Raw genomic sequence first — 19221 nt, 5'->3', positions numbered from 1 at the left:
TACTGTATGGTGGTAGTTTCGGCAGGATATTTTTGTGTTTCGGCTGTTTTGTTTCCATATTTGCACATACGATACTGAGTGAAGTTGAAAAGATATATATTCATATTTAAATTGTAGTATGATATGTCGTGCGCTATGTACTGCTATTCACTGCACATCATACTTAGGATTGTTGCACAATGCCAAACGCCGAAGGAAAGCATTTTTCGATAATGTAAATTTCATCTCTTATTGAATCAGTCTAGGCGCTTCAGTCCGGACTGCTACGGTCGCAGGTTCGAATCCTGCCTCGGACATGGATGTGTGTGATGTCCTTAGGTTACTTAGGTTTAAGTAGTTCTAAGTTGTAGGGGACTGATGATCTCAGATTTTAAGTCCCATAGTGCTCAGAGCCATTTGAACCATTTTTTTGAATCAGTCTGATAACATAGCTGCACAATTTTATATTGTATCACTATTGGCAGTGTGACACGTTATGCGAAATACTAGTTAAATGTGGGAGAGGAAATTATTTGCGCCTTCTGCACAGAAATGCTCCAGCAGTTTTACATCTCTTCTAACATCTTGAAGTTAGACTGCAACATTCACTGTCAGCATAAGGTAGAGTATGTTGTCGCGGTCTTCTTGAACAGACGGTCACAAAACAGAAGCTATACAGTGACAGATCACTCGCTAGAAGTAGGGGAAAGACAGTTGATAGATGATAGGCTTTCGTGAGCTTTTCATGTTTATTAACGTGGAAGCTCTTTGCTGGAAACGTATTAATAACAGGAACCTCAACTTCAAAATATAGTTGAATAATTTACCCAAGTAATGTGCCTATGCTGCATCGTCAAAGTCATCGATCAGTAGCATAAAATTTCGATACGGGAACTTCTAAACAGCCGGCTGAAATAGTGGGTAAGACAAACTGAAATGAGTATTTCTATTCAGTTTCTTTGCCACTCCGAGGAAATCGAAATTTTCAAGTAAAACAGCCGTAATCCCAAATACAATTTTTGTGCGAACTTCTACCCATAGGTGTTTACTAGAAGCTGCAGATATTGACTTTTATCAGTATCAACTTTACGTCTGAGGTGCAAGGTCTTTCCTTCTGCCTTGGATCGAACACAGCTTTCTATTACCTGCAGTGGACGTTGTTTAACACATGTAGTCAGGTGGCAGTGTTGTCCACTTCGTAAAGGTTTCCATTAAGTGAAAGCCGCCACGGGAACAACGTTTGGAACAGTCAATTTAAGAAACATTGGATTAAATACTCTGGAAACTGTAGAATTAAAAACTGTTACTGACAGCACATGCGTTTTCTTTGAAAGCAGTCATGTAGATTGGAATAATTTCGGGAAGTGGTATTTGTCAACAGAGTGAAGGATTCTCAGGCTTCTGTTTGGTGGTGAAATTTCCGGAGTCTATACATAAAGCACATTTGAAGTGGAAAACCGTTTTCTCTGTGATTCAAGTGAATTTTCGATGCGGCAGACCTCTACGACAGACCTAGTGGACCATTTATTTCTCTGTTTAAGAAACGACGGAATACAGATTCCGCCTTTTAGCTTCAAAATTGGGAACTGACAATGAGTTACTGTTTTGCGAAGGACTATTTCGGTAATAATTTGCGCAGCCGATGTTTTGGGAAGTTAATGAATCGCGCGATTATCTTTAACATCACTGTACATGTCCATGTAATTAGATATTTCCTAACTATAGTGCCTCAATACGAAAGCTCTTAAAATCTATGATGACAATTCTGCGTGTAAATAAAGAATATGTTCTAAAACCCAAGGCAACCTGCAGACGTATTAACGATACTGGAGAACCTATAGGACCAACGTTAGTGCGTGGCTTAGCTTTCTAAGTTACTTGGTTTCGGAAGGAAGCAATCAAGCAGTTGTTAGCAAAAATAGGAAAAAAGCAGATAAACCCAGAAATAAAACTGAAACAAATCGTACCGAAAATTAGAAACAACTGGCTTATTATCGTATAGTGGAAGAGCCAAAACTTAAAGAGTGTTACACAAGAAGTAAAGACAGCAAACAGGCAAAATATTTTTGGTGTAGCATGTCTCAGTATCAACTTGATGTCGCTTTAGACAAGTACTTTAGCTACTCTTCCATCACCTACAATGCTCGTATGTTTTCTGAGTTCGTTTTCTGATTACATCAGTGCAAAAAAGTTTTACACTGGTTCTGCCAGCCACGTTATCACTGCATCATCGTCTGCAAAAATTTTTCACTCAAACGTTCGTTTGCAATTCGAAAAAAGCGAAGGCCGCATGGTGATGACCTGTAAGACGGATGTATCAGAACCTCTCGCTTCCCGGATTTTGTTTGGATAAGCGCGACACAGTCTTTGTTTCGCTTCACAGTAGACATATAGGCCTAGCGTCGTGATCAGAATTTTGACTGGAAATTCGTGTTTGATGTAAAAAAAAAAATTCGTCTTAAGGAGCCTTCTCCTGAAAGAGGTTGGGGGTTCACGTGACGTGTTAGTGCAGCGTGGAAGGCATCTCCGCATGTGCAATTGGACCATTTACAAATGTCCTTCAGCCACGAGTTCCTTCGTCTTCCAACGGACCATTCCCCTTTTATTACCCCTTCAGTGCAGATTTGTTGTCCGCCAGCCGGCCTGAGTGGCCGAGCGGTTCTAAGCGCTACAGTCTGGAACCGCGCAACCGCTACGGTCGCAGGTTCGAATCCTGCCTCGGGCATGGATGTGTGTGATGTCCTTAGGTTAGTTAGGTTTAAGTAGTTCTAAGTTCTAGGGGACTGATGACCACAGCAGTTAAGTCCCATAGTGCTCAGAGCCATTTGAACCATTTTTTGTTGTCCGCCCCCGGGTGCTGAATGCCCAGCGTGACGAATTGTGTATCCTCTGGGCCCGGGTTCGATTCCCGGCTGGGTCGGGGAATTTTCTCTGCGCAGGGACTGGGTGTTGTGCTGTCATCATCATCATCATCATCGTATCATCCTCATCGACTGCAGGTCGCCGAAGTGGCGTCAGATTGAAAGACCGGCACCCGGCGAACTGTCTGCCCGACGAGGGGCCCTAGCCATACGATTAAATAAATAATGTGCAGATTTGTAATAAACAGCACCTTTCGCCTCTTATAATGTGCCCTACACATTGAGTTCTCCATTCGTTTATAGTGAACAATAGTTCTTTTCGCTTTTTCATCCGATGAAGGGCTTCTTAGTTTGAAAGGTGTGCATAAGAGACAGCGATACAGATACATTTCAAAGCATCAATTCTTCTCTCTAGGTATTTTTCAGGGGTCCAGATTTCGCATCCGCAGAGAAAAATGGAATAACACGCAGAAACGAATCATTCGCATCTTTAGTTGCACCCTAAGATCCGATCGTATAAGAAGTTCTTTTTTCGTACTAATAAATTATCTCCTGGGCTGTTCTAGATGTGATCTCTGTCTTGCGGTGACATTTCTCAACCATCACAGTGTCCAAGCACTTCAAGGAGGATCCTTTTATTGACAAGGTTGTTTGCATTCTTCTCTTCGAGACGACTAGAACTTTGGTCTTGGAAGTGTTGACAAACAGACCAAATTTTTCACTGCCCTGGACTAAACTATCAAGTGTTGCAGCGCAGGCATATCTTTTACTATAACAACATTGTCATCTGCATACGTAATATAGTTAATAAAATTTCTTTTTATAATGATCTCGTTAGTTTTTTCCGCCAACAACTCATTGAAAAATGCTTGGGAGTTATTGTTAAACGAGCAGGGTAGTCACTTTTGATGTTCTTCGGTCGGTTTTTATATTTACTGCCTGATTCCAATACAACGAGCTGATGATGCGAAAATCGTTTTGATCACTACCAGTTAACGTCAGAACCTGCATCTTTCTCTAGCTCACCCAGAGGCTTTTTTTTTTTATAGTCAATGAAACAAGCGTACACATCGACATCCATACTTCGGCACTAGTACATTTAAGGAGAAGAGTTCTTGACGAGATCCAACACCACTTCGGAAGCCAAACTGGACCACATACATTTGGGACTGCCATGTTTCTTTGGGGTGTAGTATGATGCGCAGTTGCGGCATCATTCCGCCTGTGCCACCCAAATTATCACCATTTACAATGCCGTTTAGAAAGCCGTCTCTTTATTCCGCCACGGCACGAATTTGAATCTTGACGTGATCCGGAACCGCCTGCCAGATTTCCATTGCAACAAGGATCACGGCTAGTTATCGTATGTTGTAATGAATATAGAAGAAATGGATTTGCTGCTGTGGAAAATTCGTGTCTTCGAATTTCAGATAACAATCATAACTTTATGGTAATGAGAGAGAGAAGAGATGAGACTGCGTGTGGGAATACTGGGCGCGACGGTAAATTTACCTGTTCTAATTGCTAAAATGCTCTACAGATGTTCTATCGTCAACTCGATCCCGAATTTTTTCAGAAAAATTCTTATTCACACGTTGCAAAGCAAAAGAATATTTAACGCTATTAGCCGCGGATGAAGCTGGACAACAAAGCAGAAAATGTACAATAATAAATGATACACACAAAAAAACTGACTGCGTGGTTGTCATAAAAGCGTGAATACCTGTGGACCCAGCGACTCAGGAGAAGGTAAATGGAAACTACTTTGGTGCAAGAAACGGAAAACCGGTACAGGAACAACATATACAAGAAGTGGCCATTTCTTACAAAAGTCAGACATTGCCAGGAAAAAGGGGACAGGAAGTTTCTGTTAAGTGTATTGGTGAAACAAGGGAAAAGGGGAGGAAAATGAACGCGAAGAAAGTAAATGACGCGAGTCTAATCGATGGTACCTCGTAAAGGAAAAGGGGAAAATTAAATGTTATGGAAATCTAAAAGACCATTTTTAGTTCTCAGCTCTTGCAAGCAGATGAGATAAGGGGTACCATGTATATGCTACTGAAATGTCTTATCTCTTAACAGAAGTATGGGACAGACAAATATCCGTATCTTTCACGTACGTGAAACTATATACATATTCCTGAGAGACTGTGAGCTATATCTCAGTATCAGCAATCCGAAAACCGAGAAGGGCTTTAACCCAGACGGTGCGGGTATGCAGCCTATGTTATAGGATGCTACCTAATAATTTCACTCCCAGGCTGACAGTTCTCGTATGAAAGCTGTGGCGCACGCAGCAGTTTCTTAAATCAGTGCGAAGAAAGAAAAAAGTCTGTTAATATGAAATTGATGACACATCTGTATAATAATCTCTCAGCTTGACGATACTGTTTTTACGTTCACTTATTCTGTCACACTCTTATGGCAGATGTAACCTGCAGCTAAGTTATAATTATTCTCTGTGTTATAGCTAAGCCGATTTCGAATGTGACGTATCTTTAGTTTTTTTCTGACGCTCTCGTGCACTTCAAACGCAGTCTGAGTTTTTCCTGGCAGCATGACTTAATACACGTTAAGAAATTGTAAAGTTTCATCTGTCGGCTTTAGTTTCACCGCCACGCCAAACAAACTATGCACACTAGGTTTTTCTCATCGTCATGCGTTATTGATTTGAAGCGAATGTTTACTACAAAATATTTCTTAGCCACACAGATCTAAATTTGGCATCCTTTTTTACTGTTGCTTGATACGGCTCCTCCCCTCTTTCACTGTGACTGTCCGTGCCAGAAACTACTGTTTCCCACGGTCACCACTGAGCCTCTGGTCTTAAACACCGTTGTACATCGCCGCACAAGGCATCGCTGTTACAGTGTGTCTTTTTGCTAATCAGGTATTTTTTGTGTTGAGGGTACCAGGGTAGAAAGTAAACATTCGCACTCGTAACTTAAGAGGGTGCACGAGTATTACTTTCGATGCATATCCGTCTGGCGTACTCATTTTATACATCGCTTGTGCTCTTTTTTGTTCCTTAACTTTAGTGTATTGCCTCAAGATACCAGATTCATTCACCAACGTGCTGGGTAGCACAGAACATTGCTACTTGCGGTTCAATAAGACTGTCGTTTCACGTACTCCATTCCAACTACAAATTGTCCGCACAACACAAATATATAAAAGGACTATCTTTTTTTTCACAGAAAGTTGGAGGTTAACAAACGCTGAATTCGTATCGGTCCGTTGTTGAAGCGTAGACCAGTTTTTCTGACTGATTTTCGCATATGGCGAGTTGTTAGATAGAAAAATAATAGAGCTTCTGGACAGCTCGACATCGACTTCAGGCTTAATAATGACAGGAAGAATTAAGTGTAATGAGGATATATGTTTGGTACGTCTGAGCCTAGTAAAAACTAACGTAAAGTAAAGGAGAATAACGTGTTCTTTTTATCGAAGGAAACTGCAGCTAACGAGCAGTGACACAGACTACGAATTATGAAGCCTGTATTTTCTACGAAAAGAAGGTAAGAATTATATATGCGGAACACCATAAAAATAAGCTCGTAGGTTAATTGTAATCATGGGGTGAGGCTGATCACCACTAACTTGTACGTCGAAGAGGTTATGAAGCGATTTAATTAAAATTCACATGAGCGACAAAGATGCGGAAAGAAGAGAGACCAAAATTCGGAAATACACATGACACTTTTTTCTTCTGTCTCAGGATAAGGATATCGTAGAAAAATTTGAAATGAAAGGGGAAGAATGTTTTGTGAAGGAAGGAACGAAAGTTGGTTAATATTAAATTCTTTTCGACGAGCGGGTCATTAGAGGACGTTTATTGGAAACACGGGTTGAGCTTAAAGAACTCGCACACAAAAGTACAGCAAACCCCCGTTTACCCCAGTGTGGATTATCCTGTTTCCGGATTATCCGTGCATATTTCGGCAATTTACAGACATAAATAAACAGCGAAACCTGTAGTATTATTATTTTTTAGTTAAAACTAATACGTTCATGAAGATTGCAGAGTTATGGTTGTGAAGACGTAGATGACAAAATCATCGGAAGTGGTTAAACACGAATGCTTATGAACCGGAATGTGGGCCGCTAAGTGACAAGCATATAATGAACTAAGTGTGTTGGTAGGGGAGCTAACGATGTGTCTAATGTTACGAAAATAAGAGCCTTAGTCAGGAAAAAAGTGAATGAAAAACTGAAACAAAAAAGGGACTATTTCCCGAAATTGCACTGAAAGCCAGTGATTCGAAATACAGTGTGCTTTGAATGTAATATTGTAAAAAAGTTGTTAGTTTCTGGCGAGTACCGAGTAAGTAACGAAGTGGGTTTTCAAATGTGACATTTAGCATGTTTTGAAAATGCGATGAACAGCAGTTTCCGCTAAAATATGTGTATTTTGGATTATCAGTGTTTTTAGATTATCCACTAAGCTATTTTTTTTAAGAATGTGGAAGATAATAAGAAGGAAGTAAAGGGTAGTGGTATTTAGGAAGAAGAGCAATGAAAATTGTAGGGTGGCATCAACGAAAAAATGTTTATGCAAGGAAATAATATTGGTGTAAAAGTAAGAAAGAAATTTCAGAAAGTATGCAGTTGGAACACAGAAGTGCATTAATGCGGGACTTGAAAAGTGAGGACACATGAGTAGAAGAAATGAATAGGATTTTAAATATAATCGCATAAGAGGATATTGTAATAAAACTTTCCCTATAAACGATAAACTGTTGATATTTTGGGCTGACTGAAGGAAAAACGATGCTTATGGAGAACGCTTACCAACAGAAGGGATAATTTGGTGTAGGCCATGTTGTTTATGGTATCTAAAACTAATCTGTTTGTCACTGGAGGGATTTGTGTAAGAAATATTATAATAAGTGAAAAAATTACTGGAATGTGCAACACACATTGTTAGAAACCTTAAGGGTACTAGCCATATTCTTGGATTAAGACAGTCTGTAGACTGTAAACTCTCTCGTTGTTTTCCCATTTCCAAGGCTGTCTGCTGTCAAAGCAAATTAATCGTATTAACTGAATCATCCGTCGGTTCTTGGAAGAACAACATTATGACCTTGTAAGCCGAAAACCCGTTAACACAATAAAAGTAACACTGTAGAACAAAAGCAAACTAGTGCTTTTCATTTATTATTCAAATTAATCGTGTTTTCATCGTACGTTATCACGTATGACAATTTTTACTTCTTGGGCTCCATGCATTTTCCATTCGAAGTGGTGTATGCTGTGCTTTGAGGGAGTACCTGCAATCGGACGCGTATCAGTCAGAATTTCTCTGCGGATAAGAGGGTCTTACTGAAACCAGCGCTAACTCTAGCGCAGAAATTCAGTCGGTTCCTGGTCTTGTTGCTTTGAATACGCATTAATGGAAGCCATTCGTGAAGGGCATGTTTTGATGAACTTATGGCGATAGTCACGTTGGTTCGATCGCAGGTAGGTAATAGTTAATCAGTAAGTCTACTCCATACGTAGTCCATGCTGCATCCAGAAACAGCGCTCCAGTTGCTAGTTGATCATCTGCAATTCTTTCAGAGATGACATATTTTTCTCCGCTGTGTAGTCACGAGCCTGCCATTTCGTGCCATACGGCTTTACTTCACAGAAAAGATCAAATGAGAAATTATGTTTTTTCCGTATCTGTCTTTTCATTTCGGCAGTTAGTACATACATACATACATATATCATTCTTAGTAAGACATCATGCGGCTTAGTGACGAAAAAGAAATTCAGTCTCACGAAATAAGTGTTAATTAGAGTCTGAATGTGCTGTTAATTTACAAAATTCCCATCTTAAGTGTTTACAGGTGACAATAACAACATTCGTTTACTACTTTTCAGTTCTTTGATTCATACTGACTGTAGAATATTTATATTCCGCAAAATATAGAACGGCGTCGTAAATTATAGTAAATTAATGCGCTAGTTACGTATTCTGGTACATAGGTCAAAGGTGTTAACAAAATTTTCGCTTTTGTGCTATGCTAGTAAATTGAAATAAATTTTTGTGCGACGGAGGGAGGTTGAATTTTTATATTCCTAGAATACAGAAGTTCAGACAGTATCCGATGTTCAAAGGAAGCTTCGAAATTGGGTGTGAACTAGCCCTGTACTTGGGAGACACATCGGAAAGTGTTAAAGAGTTCCACGATGTTTTGCTGAGCTTAGAACTCGTATCGAAGTGTTAGGGAGAATATTTGGTTAACAACTGTCATTGAGTTGTCAGTCTCTATTACGTACGTAGGTGTAATTTTAAGGTCTTTATATGTGTTGCAGCATTGTATCAGAATTAAGTTAGGTGACGCGGGGGGATTAGAAAACGAGATCCTAAAAGCTTTGGAATACATATGCTGCGTGATGCAGCAAAATACGAGAAGACATCGAAAATAAAGAGAATATAAAATGCACACTATCTAAAAAAAAGAGAATATGAAATGCATACTGACAACAGCAAGGAAATCTTTTCTGAAAAATATGGTAACATGAAAAATATAAGTTTGTTAGCAAGTATTTGCTGTGAAAGTATTTGTCCGAAGCGGCACAAGTGAAACGTGGACAAGAAAACGATTGGGCCAAGGTGGGAATAGATGCTTATGAAATGTGCCACAGGCGAATGCTGGTGATTAGATGGGTATATTTGGGAATTAATGAAGGGATACTGCATAAAATTGGGAAAAAAGAGGTATCGTCACAACTTGAACAAAAAAGGGCAGATAGGTTTGTGTACACATCCTGAGACGTGAGGGAGTAGTTAATTTGAAAGAAAGCGCGAGTGGTATAAATGTAGAGAGAGAACAAGGCTTAACCACAGTGGGCTGGTTGAAATGTGCGTAGGTTGCAGTCTTTATGAAGAGGACCTGTACAGGACAGACTAGAACGTAGCGCTACGGGAAACCAGCCTTTAGACTGGTAACTGTTGTCCGCAACTTAGTTTCTTGTACCATTTTGCCTTCCATACTTCGTGTCGTTTTATTTATTAGCGCGCGGGCGTCAATGAACTGGCTGTGTGCGCCTTTTAAATAAAATCAACAGCCGCCCGGAAGAACCCACAATGGATATTAACTCGCTCTTCTTCAAATGGTTCAAATGGCTCTGAGCACTATGGGACTTAACATCTGAGGTCATCAGTCCCCTAGAACTTAGAACTACTTAAACCTAACTAACCTAAGGACATCACATACACCCATGCCCGAGGCAGGATTCGAACCTGCGACCGTAGTAGTCGCACGGTTCCGGACTGTAGCGCCTAGAACCGCTCGGCCACACCGGCCGGCGCTCTTCTTCAAGTAAAGGAGTACAGCTCCAGAAATAGGAAAAAATGAGATATTATTAGTCCGTTACAGAGAATAGTGATAACAACTTTATTCGAGCAAAATAATATTTTAACCGAGGCTGTAAAAGAAGAGAGAATTATTGTTGTGTGCTTCCGACAACTCTCAGACGGACGAATTCAAAATGTTTTTCTTTTTTTTTTTTACGGGACATTCAGCGACGTTTGTTCTCGGGATTCCGCAATGATAAAGCGGGCGTGTGAGTCAGCAGCAACAGTAGGGGAGGTTTTTGCGGTCGGCCGCCCGGTGCCGGGCGCTGACGCTGACGGATGAAGGCCCGCCCGCGATTGTGTCAGAATCCGCCACCTGGGCGGCCGGCGTGCCTGCCGCCGGTGCGGTACTGCATCCAGCGACGACGTTTGCGACAGCCCTCATTTCCCTAGATCGCTTGAGGCAAACTCTGGGACACGACCGATTTTTTTCTCCAGTCCTCTCTGACCATCTCTTCGTCGACAGGACATTAAAAGCCAGTCTTCCTCTCCTTTATTGAAAAAATTACCGTATTATTTTTCCTCAGGTAACAAGTGAATGCAATATGCTGCGTCAGTAGCTGTTTACTGACAGGACTGACAATAAGCAATTTGACAGTGTCAGGTGACGTGATGCGTTAGTATTTTGTGTTAATATTTCGCTTTTTCATACTCTTACACCACCTGGGTTAAACTGTGGCAGTGTGTTGTTTCGACTCCTAAGGAAGTAGGTAGGTTCCTAATACAATACGTTACATCCCTTAATCTTCTCTTATTAAGGAAGCTACGCTTAGGAGAGTTCTGGTATTATTGTACTCTTATTTAAGTGCAAATAAATCGGATCTTCGCGAGGAATAGCATATCAGTGGCATGGATAATACGTTATTTGTATGACTAGGGACGTTAGGTAGCAGTTGATCGAAGAAGAACATGGCAAAAACATGTTCGTTTGCATGGGCATCATCCGCAGCAGCTTTTATAATATCTTGGTTTCTTCGTCTTAATCTTATAATAATTGCAGTAAGCTTAAGATGGAAAAGCAATTAATAATTGACGATGGCTGAAACATTCGACAGTTAAAACTATGTAGTCGTGCATTCTACTCTTGCAGCTTCAGACATTGAGACGTATTCGAGTGAAGTGAACAAAATTTTTAAAATATTTTACTTTATCGTTGTTGACATCTTTTGCATAAATAACATTAAACGACTATACATGATAACTGTTTTATACTACCTCACCTGACTGATACATCGAAACCTGTAAAATAACGTATTTAGATTATTCACTTTAGCTGTCAGCAGACGAATTTCGTTTACGTAAAGGATTATATTGTGGTATTGGCCAAGCTAGAGGCAATTCCATAAACGCAGAGACTAGATTAGTGAATACCACACTTGATTCCTTTAGTCTGTTCCAGGAAGAGCTCAAATGTAGCAAGGCAAAGTCTTGCAGACGGTCTGTGGAGAATTCGGGCGTGGTTTAACATGTTAAAATTTCATAGTAGATGAGTATAGGACAGCAAATTACTGAGTATATTTCCGTGCTGACTCTGTCGCTATTAGCAAACACTTCGCTGAAATTTTCTGTAAACAGATAACAGTTCGTGTATGAAAGCTATTTTAACTCAGCTATCTGCGAGAGAAGGTAATTAATTAGCGCCCCTTCTCTTATGTTTAATTTGTTTTAAAACTTCGGGAGTGATTTTTCTTTCGATTTACTTGCCACAAACCCATGTTTAAGCGGGTAAGTTTGACTTCCGCATATTTTCGCCCACTAGACGTCAGCCGTATTACTGCAATGCAATCTATTATACCGTTTCAGAACGACGAGATATTCGGTGCGGATGAACGATCAGCTCAAGTGGACCATACTATCGGTAAATTAGAGGCTTTTAATTATTTAAATGCTACTGGGTAATTTTATGTTTTGTACATCGGAGTTACATGTAAAACATATATTCAGAATCGTGCAAGTATTGGAAATATGTCCATAAGTATTGGAATTATTATTTGGCGACTTACCAAAATCGAGCTATGGCAATGGTTACTGACTGTGCACTTCAAATAAACCGCATTAGCAGCATGAATCTGTACGGGCGTGTAAATAAAAATGTAAATCTTTATTTCTTTTCTAGAGCGCTAGGAAGTAGCTTCTACGTACGTCAACACTATACGATCCTGTAATCTTCCCTTGTAAATTAAAACTCCAATTTTTTACTCGCTTGACTGTCAAAACTCGGTAGTAGATGTATTGGGGAGTGGATTGATCGTTGATGTTCGAAAGTTTCGTAAGGACAGTATGGAGTTGTTACGTACGCAAAAGCGGAATAACTCTACAAAATGTTTCATGAACATGTGCAACAAAATTTTATGATGTTGATTTCTCCGTATTGATCCCAAAAATTCATTATTAATCTCCAGGAATTTTTCGTACATGAATTGTATTGACGACGAAGTAAAAGTAAACAGAAGTTTTCCTGTTTGCTATTAGGCCTATTAGTCCGTGGACTTTGATGCTATTTGATTTTATTATTGATCAGAGTCTTCAGTACAAGCTTAAGGGGTGCACTGTGCGTGCGTGTGACATGTTGCTGAAAAGTAAATGAATCCGCCCGTCAGGAGCGTAGTAGCTGCTTTGGTGCTAAGACGGAATTTATTATCATTGCGATTGTTAAGTAGTTTGCGTACGTACAGATTCCTTGTAAGCAGAATATTTACAGACATCACTCAGAAATTCGACAATGTGTTAATAGTCAGTCTTGTATCGGTTTTCACTTGTGTATCATTAAGTGTGACTGTTTGTAGGCCTACTAATGTGAGTAAGAGCGCGACAGGGCGAATGTAATCTTGCGTAGCTTTCAGCATGTCTGCATTTTAGATATTTTAAACCTATTCATCTCATGTGGTAATTGTGAGGGCACTGATGAGCACTGTGTTGAGCACCGCAGACGAACTGCAGCAACCGAAATACTGCCGTTGTGTAGTTCATAAAGGTGACGGTGTCTGTCCATCCGAGGATGGAAGATACAGCTTCTGATTTGTGCTATGAAGCTATAAATCGCCGAGTTTAGAGGAAAACATGATTAAACAGCTTTAGAAAATCCGGGACCACGGATTTATGTAGAATATTCGAGGAACTTTCCTAAGACTTCGCATAAAACAGCAGATACAATAGTAAAATTAAGTTACATGGCACTGTATGGCGTAAAGTGTCAACAAAATTTTTAGTTAAAGCCTATAAAATAGTGGAAAGTCATATACATATTGTGTGGTGTGGAGTATTATAAAAATGGGAAGATTATGATCATAAAAAATTAAACAAAAAGAGAAAGGTGGCCTGTAGACGACCAGGGTGTGTATGGGAAGGTATATGCATCATTTGTAGCAATATTTCTGATAAAGGTTCATCAATCAGTGTAAGTCTAAGTACTTATTTCTTTACTCGTCAGCTGAGAAATTACGTTTTCATGCACTAAGTGAGAGCGATGTTCTGCAGATATTTCACGTCGTTGCCAAAGCTATAATCACTAGTTCGGTGCTGGAATGACGAATGGACTAATGTTTGCGAAATATTTGTGTAGAAAACGCCATCTGCCCGAATGAAAAATGTGTTACGGAAATTCTAGTTGCTAATCAAACTCGATGCAATTATTTAATGCATCGGATTCTATTTTGCCTCGTTCCTCGTTACTAACGATGGAGCAATAATTACGTTTTAGGCTTTGTAGGGTTGCTACTTACGTTTCCTTACTAAATATGAAACAGTCGCAGAAGTTGTTGTTCGTAATTTTCAAAACTTCTGTGTTTGTGTATACCATAGAACTGCTTATGGAACGAGTGTGCTGGATCTGTTGTTGGTGGTACACCACTCTTTACTTATGCCTGTTATTGATACTCATGAAAAATATTACGTCTGTGGATAATTGTGTGACATTTGTTTTCAGTTTTGTTGTTATAGTTGCAGACACATTGTCTCAGTAAAAGCGAGGCGGAAGTCGATTCTTCCAGAGGTGGAGTAACTCTTATCACAAAAGTACACTTCTTCAGGTGTGACACCACTTAGGAGTTTTTTAATGATCCGTGAAGAACCACTTATTACTGTAAACGCAAGATATAGGAACGTTTTCCGTTGGATAAACAAATTCCGTTCCAGCAGTTAAGCAGTCAAGTATATTTTAACAAATACATGCCGGCAGCTGTGACCGAGCGGTTCTAGGCGCTTCAGTTCAGAACCGCACTGCTGCTACGGTCGCAGGTTGGAATCCTGCCTCGGGCATGGATGTGTATGATGTCCTTAAGTTAGTTAGGTTTAAGTATTTCTAAGTTCTAGGGGACTGGTGACCTCAGAAGTTAAGTCCCATAGTGCTCAGAACCATTTGAGCCAATTATTGTCATTTGAACAAATACATACACTTTCGTGGTATAGTTGTTAATAAACATTTTGGATTCACAGAGTTCTAGTTTTTCTGTTTATAGCAGCTTGAATGTCGAAAATATGTTCCTACACAAATGTTATTTCACATGTTTTGTTTTATGCTACACCCAAGCAGATGCCTCTTAGTTGTCGTTTAGTCATTAAAAAGGGCAGTGACGTTTGTTAAAAAAAATACCCATCTCGCTTTGTTGCTTAAGTGTGCCTTGACAGGATTGTTATAGGAATTTTATTCCGTTGGCCACAGTTTATGAAACTGAAATTTCTAATAGTATCAGAACTATGTTTCGTTAAGTTCGTAAATTTTGTCAGTACACTAGTAGCCTACATGTCTGTAGTAAAGCTATTACAGTATGGATTGCCGTCTGAGGTTGAAATATCTGTTATTTTTAAATTCAGTGTAGAGTACACACGCTCCTCCCAAGCCGGAGAGAAGTTTTGTGCGCACAGACTTTTTTTCGGTGTAAGTGTATTACGTGGTGTGGCAAGAGGCAGTGTGTAGCCTGATTGTCGAGGTAGTTGATAACTCTAGTAGATGCACTGGCCCGAGCTGTGGACTTGCAGGCGTCTCGGCCTGTCAGCGGGCTTTTTGTAAAACATGTGTGTTTAATTTGTATGGCTGCCGCTGCCGCAGCCGCAGCCGGCCGCGGGTATTTATAAACCGCCGCGGCGGGCGTCTCAATTTTCTGCCTCCGCTGTAAATATGCCCGTGCAGCAGGGACAACAGGGGGTTCAGGACACAACCAACACGCACCCAAGTCGAGAGACAAAAATCGTTTATTGCGCCAGATACAGTACAGGCTGGCCGACAAAGGTTTTATTGTAACAAACATCAGCTGTGACAACAAACAACAGACGACTATAGACACAGATGTTACAGACGAAATGCAAAATAGTCAGACAGAAATGAGTAAATGAAAGTCCTCACAGGTAGGCCTAATTTTAAAATTTCACCGTCACTCCTCGCCGCGTTAGAGAGCTGTATAGTTTTAGGCCTACAGCGGCCTGAGCGAGAGACACTATTCGACAGTTACACTGCTTACATAAATTGACATAAGTTGATAGCTTTTAGTTTGTACGTTACCTTTCATCTCAGCCAGTCGCGTACTCAACACTCACTCCAAAAAACACAATTTTATGGCTCTTTTATGCATTCGTATTATACGAAAAAAACAACACTTTACACAGGCTTAAATATAATTTCGCTTTATACATCGCAGAATGTTTTTAGTTTTGCATATTAAAAATGCACTCATTTGTTTCACATACACAAAAAGATTGTTTTTTTTTTTCAGTAACGATGGAGACGCTTTGTCCGTATTGTCGCTCTCCAAACTGCACACAAACAGTCCATACAGACGACGAACTAATCTCACTAGCCAGTTTTCCTATTTAATTACAGTAAAAAAATTCTCTAAAAAACACACACTTCGTAGTCTTAAAGTGGGATTGTTTTCACCGGTATGCGTAATATATCAGTGTATTTGTTAATTACTACCGAAAGTGATTTTTTGGATTAAAATTGTTTGCGTAGCTACTCAGCGATAGAAGCGAAAAATTGGTACAGAAGCCGGAGGGAAGTTAATTTGACATATCTCCGGGAATGAAGTTGTGGTTATACCTTGCTGCGGAACAATGACGAAGCAAAATCTTTTATTACGAGGCTGAAGCGCGATCAGTGTCAGATTCGCAAGCCGTAAGATCCTGATTCTCACTACGTGTAATGTGAAATTCTATATTACGAGTATTTAAAGTATTTAAGGTTTTATGATGAGGTTCTGTACGTGATGAAAAAACACATTGGCTCGTATAGCAACGAAGGGTCGGTGTGAAGGCTTGTTCTGAGGGCCATTTTCAGCGGTATCCGAAGCTTTCAGTCGACATGTGCTTTTGAAGCAATAGAAGTAGTAAAGAAGCGCTCTCCGAGTCACTGAACCCAATGGCTTTGCTATATGTGCTGTTATGCTCAAGAAGGGGTTCCCTTTGGAGACAACAGTCCTTCGATAAAGCGGAGACAAAATCTTTGGCTGACATGTGGGAATTGGCTGTTTCGTTCCGAACTGAAATACATGCACGTGTTCGACGCAAAATGCTGCACTAGTAAGTATTATTTACCGTGCAATGAAGAGGTGTGGCTCATAGCGCAACAGAGGTTCAGTGTGGAGATTCGGTCTTAGGATTGTCTAATAATTTGACAAATACCGAATCATTTGGTACAGATTTACTTTGCACAGCTGTTTTGTGATGTGTTGTATTATGGAGAGGAGCGCGTATGTAACCTTTGAGGGTGGTAGTCGCTCGGTGTAAATAATACGGGAAGATTAGTGTTTAACGTCCCGTCAACTACGAGGTCATTAGAGACGGAGCACAAGTTCGGACGACACTACAGCTTCTGAAGTGACACGCGCGCATGTCTAACGCAGAAGTTTTATTAACGATTATTGAACGAAGAGGTGGAGGTGAGAAGAGAGAAGAGAAGCGCGGGCGGGCCCACAGAGTGCGGTTACAGCTTCTCGAGGGAGCGCGTGTTGGTGAGCAGCTCCCGCGTGAGCCGCCACACCTGCTTGGCGGCGTTCTCGAGCGCGGACGGCGACTTGCCCTTGAAGAGGTCCAGGTTGGGCAGGAAGTAGTGCGGGCAGCGGCGGCACTGCAGGCACGAGATGAGCTGCAGCAGGATGCCGTTGATGCGGTCGCCCAGGCACGCCTCGTCCCACTCCAGCTCGCGCGGGTGCTTCTCGCACTCGTACAGCAGCAGCGTCTTGACGTGGTACGAGGTGACCGGGTTGCCCGGCAGGTCGAGGTGGCGGTCGCGCAGCGTCTTGAGGATGCTGAGGCAGCGCCGCCGGCAGCCGCCCAGCATCAGCCGGTTCTCGGCCTCGGTGAAGCTCAGCACCCAGGCGTCGCCCTCCATGGCCGACTGCTTGCCCTGCAGCGCCACGCTCTCCTTGGACAGCAGGTCGAAGCCCTCGGTCTTGACGTCGTTGACGAGGCTGGGGTGCGGCCAGGGGATGTGCGGGATGGGCCAGTGCGCGGCCGAGCGCGGCCACACGCCCGAGCACTTGAAGGCGGGCGTGATCTGCACCACGTAGCGCTCGCGGATGCGCAGCTTCACCTCGGTCGTGTCGGCGATCATCTTGACCGAGTCGCGGTAGGCGCACTTGTCGCACGCCTGCGCCACCAGCGTCTGGAAGCGCGAGCGGATCTTGCGCGCCGACAGGTAGCCCGACGCCGTGATGAACTCGACCCACAGCGACATGGAGCGCTTGCGGCCGTCGCTCAGCTTGAGCACGGCGCAGCCGGGCAGAGAGCCGTCGTCCACGAAGTTGAACACACCCATCTGGTTGAGGTAGAGCACCACCTCGAACTCGGTGGGCGAGACGACGTCGAGCCCCTCGTAGCGGCCGTTGCACTCGGTCAGCGACGAGATGAACCGCGGCTCCTGCACCTCGACCTCCTTCAGCACGTCCTGCACCACCTTGCACACCTCGCGCACCGTCTTGGCCACCTGCGCCTTGCGCGCGTGCACCCGCTCGCCGTAGTACTTGTTGATCTGGTACAGCAGCTTGGACTGCGCCGCCATCATGTCCGGCGGCACCAGCATCTCGCCGTCGAGCGCTCGCCGCTTTTTATCGCCGCCGCGGTGAGCACATACCCGCGTCCTGTTCGTCCCGCGTCCGGGTCGCCACTGCGGCGGCTGCCGTCCTCGCAGCTGCCGCTTCCCCCCCCACTACCGCGGCCACGCCTCGGATCCGCCCCCCGGTCCGCCCCGCACCAATGACGGCCCGGCCGAGGTGCGACTGCGCAGGCGCTGGCGCCGCCCACCGGACTCGGGCCCGCCCCGCGTATTCCCCGCCCAGCAAAAACGAAACAGTTTCTCTTTGGCTGTCGCACAGCGTGATGAATAGGTAAGACCCGCTCCGAGCAACATTGCCCTTCATTTGCATTATTGATTGCACTCGGCTTTACCTATCCGGCGCGCAGTTTTCGCTAATGAGCGGCAGTAAGCGGCGACATCTTTGCGACTTAACTAAAAATCCCTCCCCCAACTTGCCGTGGAAGTGTCCTAGACCTCGAGCTTCACCGAGTAACGCTTTCCTACCGGTGTTTGTGTAAGCTGCCTCGCGCAGCTACAGTGCCGCTGTTACTTCTGCATATTCCTGGCTCTTTCCCGTATCCTCGACTAACTGAATTTTTAATCACAGTTCCTACTGCGACGAATGGAAATCAGAAATATTTCATTGATAGGATCTTCGGTAAATGTACGCGCCACAGAAATACGACTGGCGGGGTTAGCCGTATACATTTCTGTCCAGTAGCCACGGATTCAAGTAAGGCAGACTTAACGGTCGACGTACTGGAGTGATCTCAGCAAGCTCATTGTAAATAACGTGGGGAAGTCGTAGTACAATACTAGACCACAAGGTGTACATCTCAATTTCATTCTGTACTCTGAAGATAGCAAACTTTCCCAAAATAGCCGAGCTGAAGTCATATATTTTTCTCGTTTCAGATCGGGTTGTCTATTGTACTCTTCAGCCATAAATTGTCATGATAAACGAAAATTGCTACTAGCGTCAATTTACAGTAACCCTCGTAATTTATACTATGCCTTTCGACTGCAGC

The 19221-nt window shown here is 42.4% G+C and overlaps 2 protein-coding genes across 2 annotated transcripts in view; one reads left to right on the top strand and one right to left on the bottom strand.

Annotated features, from left to right (window-relative positions):
- The window catches only part of LOC124622011 (neurobeachin), a 1442121-nt gene that overhangs the window by 1060960 nt on the left and 361940 nt on the right, over positions 1-19221 (top strand). The gene's annotated exons all lie outside the window — the stretch shown is intronic.
- On the bottom strand, positions 15358-18275 carry LOC124622012 (protein mab-21). The gene has a single exon (XM_047147564.1). It carries the CDS (start codon positions 18197-18199, stop codon positions 17102-17104), a length of 1098 nt encoding a protein of 365 aa, XP_047003520.1. The 5' UTR covers positions 18200-18275; the 3' UTR covers positions 15358-17101.

This window comes from Schistocerca americana, chromosome 7, assembly GCF_021461395.2.
Source record: "Schistocerca americana isolate TAMUIC-IGC-003095 chromosome 7, iqSchAmer2.1, whole genome shotgun sequence".
NCBI classification, from domain to species: Eukaryota; Metazoa; Arthropoda; class Insecta; order Orthoptera; family Acrididae; genus Schistocerca; species Schistocerca americana.
The sequence above is the reverse complement of the archived record's forward strand: the minus strand, read 5'-3'. Positions and strand labels throughout refer to the sequence as shown.

What these genes read in the sequence shown, in the direction of transcription:
- LOC124622012 (XM_047147564.1), bottom strand. Translation starts at nt 18,199, where the DNA reads ATGCTGGTGCCGCCGGACATGATGGCGGCGCAGTCCAAGCTGCTGTAC.